Source organism: Osmia bicornis, chromosome 3, assembly GCF_907164935.1.
Source record: "Osmia bicornis bicornis chromosome 3, iOsmBic2.1, whole genome shotgun sequence".
NCBI lineage: Eukaryota > Metazoa > Arthropoda > Insecta > Hymenoptera > Megachilidae > Osmia > Osmia bicornis.
The window spans coordinates 10082696-10095229 of NC_060218.1; the positions used below are offsets into that span (position 1 = coordinate 10082696).

A 12534-nucleotide genomic window follows, 5' to 3' on the forward strand; every position below is an offset into this window, starting at 1 on the left:
GACAATATAAATTATTCGCCACTTTATATCACTTAATCAAATCTGAAATTGTAATGCTTAGTATTTTCATATTATAATATATTTAAAGCGTAATCAATATTATACAAAACGTAGTAGACATCGCGGTATAATTGCTTCCGTAAAATAAAGTTTGTACTTTATTGCTTATTTTAACTAAAATAACTCTTTTATAGAATATATAAAGATTTTAATGTATGCCTTATGTGATTTTCCATGAGACAATAATTTTGTATTTTGAACCCCTTAAAAATTAAACTCCGTTATATAATTTATATTGTTTTAAATGTAAAGGGTTAACTGTTTTACCAAGTACAACCCTTCACTAATACATTTTCCACCCGCTAGGTGGTCCACCATCGGACAATGTGGGATCAGGCTATGTGCATGCTGGGCAGCAGCCAAAGGAGAAAGAAAGAAATGGCGGCGTTACTTCAATTTTAGTTATTAACTCGTATTTCTTGCCGTTTTCCTGCGCTCAAACGATTTATTTTCTCCTATCAACACCCTCTTTGACCGTAGTTTTGTGTCAGCTTTACGGTGACTTTCGTTGAATTGACAGATCATTCGAACGTGACAAGTATTCGGACGTCATAACCTAACAAATCTCGTTCCGCGTTTGTGTTTAATTAGTGATTGAAAAGGATGGCAATGAACGAGGACTTCAATTTTGCAGAATTGTGCAGACTTTGTTCGTTGAAGAGTAATCATCAGCTTCAGATTTTCGACAAGGAAGGTGAACAAAGGCAGCTACTTTTTAAAATACGTTCCTGCATTCCTGCTGTGGTAAGTCATTTTCATGATTTATGAATCCGAAAATTTCTTTATATCATCAGTTCTTTTTATATTCAACTTATATATCTGATTAATTGATCAATCATTATTTCTAAGATCATTTCTTGTTTCTTAATTTACATTATTTACAATGGAAAGTACAGTTTGTAAGCAGGTAGTTTAAATTTGCTTTTTGTTACTGTAAGTTAAATTTTAATTGGATCATCAATTAAAAGTTGAATCTTTTGTTGTATTAAAGATATTATTAGAGTGTCCAAATACTGATCTTTGCTAGGTGTAGTCAGCTTCGATGAAGTATTTTACACAAAATGATTAAAATATACTTTATAATTACTATGACATGATGAGTTTACTTGAGTACATTAAAGTATATTTAATCAATTTGGATTCATTTTATCAGTGCTATTCATTTGAATACTGGCACCTAATTTATTTTTGCGTTATATTTTATTTATCTTGTCACATGTTTCTGTTAAAGAAGCGCTGAATAAAATATAACACTTGAGTACTTAATATATCATCACTATATTAATTAAAACAGAAGAAAAATAAATAAAATTTCTTTAATGTTTATGACTATCATCATATTCTACCAGCTTATCCTTTCAAAAAATAAAATTTGAAATTATTATTGCTACATGAAAATATTTAAAAAGTTAATTTAAATAGATTTAATGAAAGTAAAAATACATTGATATTTGTGTATCATAAACAGTATCTTTTATTACGTTAATTTCGTGTGAATGACGTTACTAAATAATTATAGACTGATATTTCGAAGACTAGAGTTTTATCGTAAAAAAAAAGAAAGAAATTACCATGACTCCAGAAACTTTCATCAGACCATGTCTTAGAATTTTGATTACGAAAGGTTAAATATCTTTGGGTCATACTTCGATTAAACTATTGCTCTTGAATTTCAATGTAACTGCATATCTGTTATACATATCTCTTAAATAAAACAATTCTAATTTTAAAATTCTCGTTGGGTAACAAATCTGTTTTTGTTACAAAAAGAAAAGAAGGACGAATATTTTAAAGTTACGAAGTGTTCTTAGTTTAGTAGAGATATTATTAAAAAACGAAAATTAATGAAAAGCATTAGAAATTCTGGAATTAAATATTAGATTTCTGATACTGAAATATTAAACTGATCTTTAACTTTGTATTAGTGTCTTAAATTTCTATTAAATTTCTAATACTAGATTCCCGAGTCGATTTAATCCGAACGGTGCAGAAGGATTAAGCATCTTCTTCACCTTAAAATTTTATACTAACATAATGTGTTTTTTTTTTTGCAGATAACGAAAGAGGATGCATTGCCGAAAAATATCTGCCAGAGATGCGTCTATAAATTGGATATGTTTTACGAATTTCGAGTTAGCTGTATGACGACTGACACGGTGTTAAAAAATTATGCAGATAGTTTGAAGCATCTCGCTGCATCAGTGAATCAGGTGAGTGCATAATTATGTTTTTATTTAAATATATAATACAATATTATAGGCATAACAATTCTGATTTAATGATGTCACAAATACTTATATTTCAAAATGTTTTATTTGAAAAAGGGTTAACACCTCTGATAGAAATTTTGCAATATTAAAATAACATAAAATTTGCCGTTCATTTTAAATAAATTACCTATAATTTTCTAAATATAATATTATCTTTATGGTAAGTACAATTTATTAGTATCAATATTCTGCGACGTTTATCACAAAAAGTCAATCAATTAATATAATTCTTCAATTGAAGTTTGTATTCTGTAACTGAGTTATTAATTTAATATAAAGAAAAGGAATTAAACCTTCATTTTAAACAGAACCATTTCCACCCACGATCTCCAATAACCAAGAAATGATTGAAATCTTAAATCCCTTTAAAAGAAGACCTTTTTCATCACAATGATTAGCGAATGTATAAATCGTAGAACAATCGAAAGTAAACACCCAGTGGTACTTTCGAATAGTCAGAAAGCCCCCTTGACTCCCCCGGAAGAGAGCCTGCATCCTACTAGAATGAATGAAACGCGGAGTCATGGAAAGGGGGCAGCAGAAAGTGCCTACTTATAACGTTATCGTTAAATATAGCAACAGACGAGCGACATGTAGCGATACTCGTTTACAGGTACCGGTTTATTTGCTCCTAATTGATTTCACGAGACACGAGAGACGCGTTTGAGCTTCGCTACCACGTGGTTTACGACTGGAGAGCAAGTGGCTCGCGAACGAAGGAGACAGGGCGCTTTAAAGGTAGATTAGAGGTCTGGCATAAAGCGGCATCGTATCGCGACACTCGAGCAGACAGAGAGGAGGTTTTTGCTGATTTTTCTCTTGGACTCGAGCGAGAATTTATTGTGCCGCTATAAGCTGTAGGACACGAATAGCCAGGAGGAGGAAGCGTACGCGTACGGTCCCGGCTCGTACGTATTCTAGGAAGTACGCAGAGGAGACTCTTTACAAGCTCGTAAACTGGCGCGGCAATTTCCGACACGACGCGTTAAAGTGACTTTATGCGTCGAACGAGTGGCCGACACGAGTTCCACATTTCGAGCCGCGTAAAAAGCCCTTTACGCGACACGCGCGTTCGCGTTCTACCACCTCTTCGTCCCTTCTCTCTCTCTCTCTCTCTTTCTCTCTCGTTTGCACCCTTATTTAAACGTTGATCTCGGTGCCCGCTGCTCGATAAGCGTCGCGCGAAGGGTGCGGGAAAGAGTCGGAGAAGAAGGAGATGAAACGAGGGGCGTCGCTGATCGGTAGCTCGAGGTCCTCGCTACTCTCTGTCCCGCCACCCCGTTCGTTGTTCGACCAAGCATGATCCGAATAATTCCAGCCCTCGCACACGCGACTCTTCGAGCTAGAGAGCGTCGCGTAGGCGGAGGGGATAATATACGGATAAGCAGACACGGATGAACAGATAGGGCAAAAGGGAGACAGATGAGGCGCGGGGGTAGTCGGCAGCAGGATAGAGGGTGGTTTGTACGTGCACGCACGTACGTGTGTGCAACCGTCGCGGTGCTATTGATCGACGCTCCGCAGCTAGGCTGCGTCGCGCACAGAAAGCGAAAGTCAGTTCTCCTTTTCTTCGACGTCTCGCCTAGTCCTCTCTTTTTCTCTTCCTCTAACCTTCGCTAACTCGATCCTCTCTCTCTCTCTCTCTCTCTCATTTCCTTCGCGTCTTTTACCCTTTCGTCCTTCTTCCACCTGTTCATCCGATCCCTTTACTTTCTGCGCGTCTGCTCGTTGCCCAATCGAAAGATCGTTCGATCCCCTCCCTGGCCGGTTGGCCCTTTGGGTCTCCTTGTCCCGGGTACAGGTGCAACGAGGAGCCAGGCGTGCACCTCTGAAAACCTGTTTCGAGCTCTCGAATACCCTGTCCGTAAACGGTCGGCCAAGTCTCGTTACCCGGCTGATCGTTGATGCGGTCAACCGAGAGTTAGGGAGCAAAGAGGAGAGATTAGGATACGGCGATACTCTCGTAGCTATGCTCGCGAGACCGAGACGTTTTCGTTTCGCCTAATCGGCCATCCCGTTCACCGATACTCTCCGTCATATCTCTGTGGGTACGGCTTTCCCTGTTCGTCTGTCCGCTTGCTTAACCCTCTCTCTCTCTCTTTCTCGCTCGCTCAGTCAATGTCAGTGTCAAGGTCAGCGGGCCGACGCACTGCAGAGCGCCGCCACCGCCACCGCCACCGCCGCCGACGCCGCCGTCGACTGCTGCTGCTGCTACGCTGCTCTCTTCCGTCATTGTGTGTATCCGGCAGGCGAGTCACTCGGTAGTCTGTGTACACGACACAAGAGGTATACACGAAGGTCTTTTCGCGAGCATACTTGCCTCTCTAGGGCGTCCCTGCCTTTCTCTCCCTCTTCCTCTCCCCCTCTCGTTCCTCACTCGTTTCGTCTTCTTCTCTCCCTCTAGTTTCCTCGTCGTCGCGCCGGCCACGATGCATTCCGCGGGGATCTCCACTCGATATCGTTGCACCGCGCCGTCTCGTTCGCGTATCGTTTCTCCCGAGCCTATTCTTCTTTCCCTTCGACCCGTTCAGTATCGTTCAGTGCCGGTTCACGCACCCATCCGCGCCAATTTCGCCTCCGCATCGCGACACGCCGATCGAAACTGAACGTTTACGCCAAGTTCGCGATTACTTGGTGTGCTCCCAGTGCTCCTTCCATTACCCAGCTGGTTACTTGTCCCGTTTTCATCCGATCGGTACAACTCCCTGTGTGGTCCTTCCTCGCAGCACGTCGCCACGGTGCATTCCGCGGTGGACCTCCACTCGATATCGTTACGCCGCGCTTGCATCCTGTCACCGGCTATCACCTCCAGCTTCTCTCTTTGTCTTTTCTTCCTTTCTACCTTGCTCCCATAGACTAGCTTCTTTCTTTCTTTCTTTCTTCCTTCGCTTCGCCCTTCGTTCTTCTCCTTTCCTAACCGTATCTCCCTCCTCGTCGCTTAGAGGTTTAACCCCCTCCCTCCCTTTCCAGCATACGTTTTTTCGTCTCTTTGTCCTTGCATCCTCCCGCGCCGGGAATCGGCGGCTAGCTCCGCGGGACACACTCCAGTTGCCCCGTAAAACGCGAGATTCTTTCGTGACGCCGCGAAAAGGAACACGCGTGTTCTCGCCCTCGAGTTCGTCACCGGGTTTAACGTACCGCTACCCCTCTGGACTCGTTTTTCTTCATTTTTCGTATCGAATTGAAGGAAATTTCAATTGTTATGAACACACCTTCTGGGACACTTATCGTGATGTGCCGTTGAGTTACTCGTCGGTGAGCTCGTCAGTGGTATCATTCCTCGAAGAGGACATCGAGAGTTACGATTTTCCTGCCGAGCGGGACAAAAGTGTAGGTAGGTGAGCCAGTAGATCGGAGCGATAACGTTTCTTCGTCTTTTGTGAGAAGCTTCGTGTCTGGCTCTGTAAGTTAAACCTCTTTTCTTCTCTTTCTCTTCTTCTTAGCTCTCCCGGTTGCCTCTTCTCTTGCACCCGTTTCCTGTCTCTCTCTTTTCGGTCATCGTTCTTTCCCCGCGAGGACCTTGACGGAGCAGCCTGCCCGGAGAAATCTTTTCGGCTCCTTCGAAAGTCCCTGTCTTTTATGTATTCGATGTCGTCCCAAGAGGATGCAGACTTTTCTGATGCTTCTCGATGATACCGGGATCCTCTCGGCTCATAACCAGTCCTTCGCGAAGGAATGTCACGTGGACGAAATTATCGTATACTTGATTTTCATTCTACAATTATAACGCTTGTTAAATTTTTTACTCCGTTCTGTTAAAATTCAAGCCGGAGTTGAATGATTTTTCAAAAATGATACTGTATAATATCGGTATTAAAACAAAGGAAACTTTCAGTCGTTTTCTGTATATTGTACCGTAGAAAGCCGTAGAAGTTTCATTTAACCGAACAAATATTTGAAACCGAGTTTCTGCTAAATATCGATTATCGTTAATAGATATTTGGCACTGAGCTCGCCTCTGTGCCAGCTCCGCTCCGTTCTATTCCCCGTGATTAATCGTTTTCCCATATCGGCCTGGAAGCTGCTACGCTTTTCTCCGCGAATTGACAGAACCGTCGTGAAATATTGTCCCTTGTTACGAACGGCTTTTGATTTTACAATTACATCTGCCCGCGTTGTTACCATTGTCGCTCTCGCTCGTTCGCCATTGGAATTCACCTCCTCCTTCATTTTTTGATATTCCACTTCTGATCTTATTTTGAAATATTAACGTCACCGACGAGAAACCGATATATCTCCGAAACGATGATATTGCCTAACTGTATTGATAAATTCTGAACACTAACGTTTTCGAAACAATTTCAGCCAAAAGTTGTACAATGATAAAACGGTAAATTTCCTCGGAACAGAACGGAACTACCGTTTAATTTACATAATGTATCTCTGTATAACAGTTTGGTCAGTTGAATGTTGACCGTAAGTGAAAGTAGAGTAACGGTAAATAAATAATTAACAGGTGACGGACAAAGACAAGATGTCTAATGGTAGCCAGCAGCAGCAGCAACAGCAGCGATCGGCCTACGTGGAGGCGCACGCGGTGGCTCATGCCGCAGTACAGCAACACATGGCACAACAAGCTGCACAAGCGAGACTAGCCGGACCTGGACCACCTGCGACGCCTCAAACACCTAACCCAACGTTCACCCTTCCCGATGACGGTTTAGGCTACGATGATGGGGTACGGGTGCTTCGTTCCATCGGGACCTGGTGAGTAATTTCGTTTCTAAGGTCGCTGAGCCTAATAAAATAGACGTACGATCTTGGCATAGTTGACTAAAGGAATATTAATGTTGATGATTATTGAAATAGGTCTCCAGATTACTCGGCAGCAATGCGGCCCGGTGGAGTGATGCCTCCTTTCCCCGGTGCGATGGATCAACAGTTTGGGAGCAGGGCTCCGACAGTGAACCAGCCATTAAGGACAACAAACAATGTAACTTCACGCCCAGGATTCGCGTCAAAGGCTACCAATACAGGTGAACCAGCGATAAAGGCGTTCGCTTGCACAGTCTGTGGTAAAGGCTTAGCCCGTAAAGACAAACTCGTCATCCATATGCGTATTCACACTGGAGAGAAGCCATATTCCTGTGAAGTTTGTGGTGAGTCTGTGGAAACTGTCCCTTATGTTTCAACTATTTCAGTTTAATTTATTTCGCGACGGTCCTTATGTGTACAGGAAAGGCGTTTGCACGTAGAGACAAGCTGGTTATTCATATGAATAAGCTCAGACATAGACCTGGAGTAGCGCCTCTCTCTACCCCCACGGCTCCCAATTCGGATCAACAACAGCAGCAGCAACAGCAGCAACAAACTCAACAACAGCAGCAGCAGCAGCAACAACCACCACAGCAACCACAGACACGTCAGGATACTATACATAAGTTGAAGGAGGAACCTGTTAGTTGGGCATGTGAATTATGCGGTAGAGCATTGGCTACGAGGGAGGAATGGATGCAGCATGCTAGGTAATGTTTCTTTATATTAACTTATTAATTTTTTATGTTTCTTTCTCCGGAATTGGGACTTTTGTTATTTACACAGCGAGGGGATTTATTATTTGTTTTTACAAGCAGAAAAGTCAGGGCATAGGGGGTTAAGGGTCTGCAGGAGTGACAGTGGCACCTCTAGCGGAGTAGTAGTGAAACGTGAAAAGTAGTATTTATGCCAACATGGATATCCTTGTCTTTCCTTGCAGGAGAGACAAGGATCGTCGAAGTTCCTCAGTTTCGCCGTATGAGGCTCCCACAATCAATTCAAACTTGAGACATCACTTCTGTTGACCCAACAATACTGTTGTAAATAATGTAATTTTTTTTTAGTTGTCATATAATTCAGTTAAATAATCTCTGCTATTATTACAGATCTCATTTAGAAGCATCTGCTCCGCCACAGCACGCAGCGCCATATTTTCCAGGATCCGCGCCTCCGCCGCAACCGTACGCATCCGAAAGGCACTTCTGCCTGATGTGTCGTACAGATTTTACAGATAAGGCTGAATTTATGTTCCACGTACGTTCCCATTTCGAACCTCACGCGCAGCAAACGCCGCCTCAACATTCAAGTGGCAAACAAGCCGGCGATCCAGCGACCGCGGAGTTGATCGCACGCGGTCTGGTCGATCCTTCGGGATTATGCAGCTAGAATTATCCTTCCTGTAATTACACGCCATCGATTCGTGTCTTACCATAGTACAAGTTCACTACTCCATTTTGACCAGGACTTTTACATAGGATGTCATGCATATTGTGATTGTAATGAATATACTGATTTATTAGCAAGAGGTGCACAGTAGTATGTTCATGTACAGATATAAATACACTCAATTCCGGTGCTTCTTTTGTATTTTCAGGGATATTTAAACATCGTTAACATATTTTCTACCAGCGCCCAATTGGACGTTCAATTTGATCATCGTTGAATACCAATTTATTTAAAAAAAATAATTTAATATAATTTTTAACTGTATACCTCATTAATGTATTATATTATATTTTTAGCTAATATGACAAAGTTTGATTTTTATCTGTTTTAAAGTATGAGAAATCGCTGGTGGCGAATGTGTCAATTAATTGTTTCAATATTGCACTTCTGTATGTAGTCATTCGATCGGTGGTAATAAGTCAATAGTTACAAAGTGCTCGCATAATTTCTGGCAAGAAAGAGGAATAGTATTTTTCACTCAACGCAACATATCACATAACTGAAAAATGTATAGAACTTGAATGATCATAAAAATACTACTGTGTATCCCGAATATGCATGGGCGCGGTGGAATTCGTGATACATGGTGCGCAAATTATCGCCATTTTCTCACTTGTATCACTTATTTCACTGTACTCTTTGTAACGAAGACATAATACGTTATTCGTCAAATATTTAGGTATTGACGCGATACTGATCTCTGCTATAATTTCACTATTGCGTCAGTATTTAAGTGTGATTACTTAATAGTATACGTTCCTACATAGCTAGCTTCCCGCCGTTTTTAGCCATTAGCAGTATCCGCAATATCAGATGTACAGGTTTGTTCTCAATGCTATCCTGTTTGTTCATTTTATTCGTGAAATAACTGTTTTTATGATTATATTGTTATTTCAGCGACATACGACGCAATGCGTTACAATTACAGGTAACTATATAACATTATATAGTTCAGTAGTTTGTTTAACACATTGACTGCCATGATGTAGGTGTTGAAAATTTTATTAGGTAAAATTTTAATTTTTAACAAATATTTACAAAAAAATTTCTAATAATATGGATAATGGATTTCCATAGAAATTTAACGTATTTAGCTTGAGACGATTTTTTGTCTAAGGGGGTAGATCTATTTTGTCAGGACTTAGATCCCAGGTTCGTCTCACAGAGAGTAGATCTACGGTCTTCAATCACAACGTATCAAGTGTCACCCACATGTGAGTGATATGGCAGTCAACGTGTTAAACCAGAAGTATACGATCATGTTTTTATATTATTTTCTTGATCATGTGATTCGTTTCCTTTTTTTCATTAAGCTCGATGATCTTCCAAAGGCAGTGTATTATTAGCCGCATTATCAATTTGTAATACCAAACGTGTAGTTTTTACTGTGGTATAGAGTAAGTGTTGACAATATTACTGGTACAAACATCTCCGGATGTTTATATTCTTAATCGAGTCTAGAGCAAGTGATTGATTATTTTTAATTATCGAATCTTTTTACTGTACACTTGAAATCTTGTTTCCTGTTATTAATCACTGATCCTCGGTACCTGATGTACCAACGTGTACTTAATCAGGGAAGAAACAAAAGTTGGTTTAATCTAACAATTTTATAACGAATGCAATTTTTAGATTTTCTTTTTTTAAATTGTACATTTGATTAGAGTTACTGTTTCGTTTTTAATTGTCGATCTGAAAGGTCTGGCGTTATTCTTGTGAAATATTGTTAGAATCTCGAAGGACAATAATCAAACGTCACTCTATTTTTAATTCTTTATCAGGCTACAGTATCACGATACAATATTATTGTTTTGTCAAGTGTCTCGTAAGAGAGACTGCATTGTGAACAAACTGTCTCTTACCGATTAAACTTCAAAGAATTCGCTTGTACAGCGCTTATTTCCTCTCGTCTTTAGAATAGGATTTTTAGATAGCCAGCGCGATCGTATTTGCGAAACTGCCGTGCCTCCTGCCTCACGTACCATCCCACTTCCGGCTTCTTTTCGATCCAAATTCAACTTCCGGGACAACGGTGCCTAAAATGGTATACTTCAAAAAGCTAAGCCTACCCGTTAGGTATATATTTTGTATAATTCTAACTAGTGCAATATAGAGTTAATCGAATTGACAATAGTTGCAAATCGTTGCGGAGAAAAATTTGTACGGAATGTTTAGGAAAAATTTTGTCGAAATTTAGAAATATATTTAGAAAAATGTTAAATGACATATGGATTTAAAAATATTTTGTTTTTGAATTATTATAGGTAACAATTTCTCTGTTATCTATAAAACGATTATGTTAATTATTTTAATCCATCGAGTGTTTTCTTGTGAAAATAATTAATAACAAATTTTTAATTAAAATGCAAGTTAAATAAATTTACATTTATTGAATGTTTCTTTTTCTGTGAAAAATATTGATTTAAAAATAACAGATTTTAAATTGCAAAACAATTTCAAATCATTTGCTGTTAATTAAACACAATCTTTTCTAAACATTGTGTACAGAAGACAAAAGTGAAGAAAACGACAAAGTTTGCGAGTAAGAAGAAAAGAAGAAACCATTCGCGCGACGAGCAGCGTCGTTTATAGCGAGTTAATTAAAATCGATGTAAAAAGAAAAGAAGAAAACGACAAAAAAAAAAATGCCGGCCTTTCGTCTAACGCAATTGTAACGACATTTTTTACGTAGTTTGTACGTATTTAGAATAACAAAGCGTTCGAGCCTCGAGAAAGAAAGTTACGCCTCGTGGTTTCGCGTCGAAACACTGAAAATCTCAGTGATTTTCATCGTGTCAGAAAAATGTTTTATGTACGATCGGGAACTTGTGCGCGAGAATTTTCACCTTTTTGATATTCCTGTATCGTGTATGATCAACGATACCTACCGGGAACATGCAATTAAGGAGTGTAACCAGCATGAAGGTGCAATTAAAAGCTGATAAGCGGTCAGATTTTCACGAAGAAAAAGAAAATTTCAGGAAGTAGCATGTCCGAGTATGTAAATGCTTGGCATAGAAGAATGGAAATCGTTAGATCGCAATAAATCCATCGTGGATCTAGCGTGATCTATGTTTTCTGAATTCATTCTTGTTTCTAAAAAGGATTTCGTACAAAACGATGATCATTATCGGCGACGTAAAGACGTAATGATTTATACTGTAGTACTTTGTACGATCAGAGTGGAATGCTATATTTGATAGACGTATATAGTGCCTTTTCTCTGGGACTTGAAATCCGACTTTGCTCTGATCACTTGAAAAATTGAAACGTGTTGAGGAGGCACATTGGCATAAGATTTGAAAACAAAAATAAAAAAAAAATGAAATGAAATTGTACGATAAGTTAGATTATAGAAATAAGGTGATATCTGTTTTTCTTTTTAATGATTTTTTTTTTCCTTTTTATTCTTTTTGTTACGAGGGGTGAATATTCGATGCCACTGCCTCTAAATAGCAGCTGTTTTAGACTACTTTTATACTGTTGATGTCGCGCGCAGCTAATCAGAGTCAGTATGTTACTGCCATAATCATGAAACAAAATGTATAACCAATATACCTTTATAAATAAAACACGACTGAAAAAGTAACATTTCTTCGTGTGAATATTATTATATATTTTTTGCTTAAGATTTTTATATTTTTTTAGCTGGGTCGAAATGACCCTGTAGTGATAGTGCGAGGGTTAATGAGTGACAGTGGTTTTTTTTTTCACAACCATGGCGCTCTTATCCAAATTATTACAAAAATAACAATAATCTAATAAGTGTAAATTTTACATATGAAAACAAATTAAAAATTCCCTTATCATTTTGCAATTTGCAGCCTCGTTTTTGAAATATGAATAATTGAAAATTGAGTATTTTATAAAAATGATATAATAATATACCATTTTCACTGGTGCATTTAATGCGTCAAAATATGAAAAATTTAATTGCAGTCCTTCGGCAATATATGACAGATTGGCAGGCGTAACACGGATGCAGGGTAGAGTGGTTCAATAG

At 39.3% G+C, this 12534-nt stretch overlaps 1 protein-coding gene across 2 annotated transcripts; it reads left to right on the forward strand.

Moving 5' to 3' along the window:
- Nucleotides 1-437: 437 nt before the first annotated feature.
- LOC114874302 (endothelial zinc finger protein induced by tumor necrosis factor alpha) lies at nucleotides 438-10899 on the forward strand. Of its 2 annotated transcripts, XR_003789087.2 has the most exons (7): nucleotides 438-804; nucleotides 2115-2270; nucleotides 6787-7037; nucleotides 7140-7429; nucleotides 7507-7795; nucleotides 8192-9459; nucleotides 9845-10899. XR_003789087.2 is itself a non-coding variant. In XM_029183478.2 (6 exons), the coding sequence occupies exons 1-6, from the start codon at nucleotides 664-666 to the stop codon at nucleotides 8469-8471; spliced, it is 1407 nt and encodes a 468-aa protein (XP_029039311.2). In that variant the 5' UTR covers nucleotides 438-663; the 3' UTR covers nucleotides 8472-10899. The 2 variants fall into 2 exon arrangements, 1 of the variants encoding a protein (XP_029039311.2); XM_029183478.2 differs by having other exon boundaries at nucleotides 8192-10899.
- Nucleotides 10900-12534: the final 1635 nt, after the last annotated feature.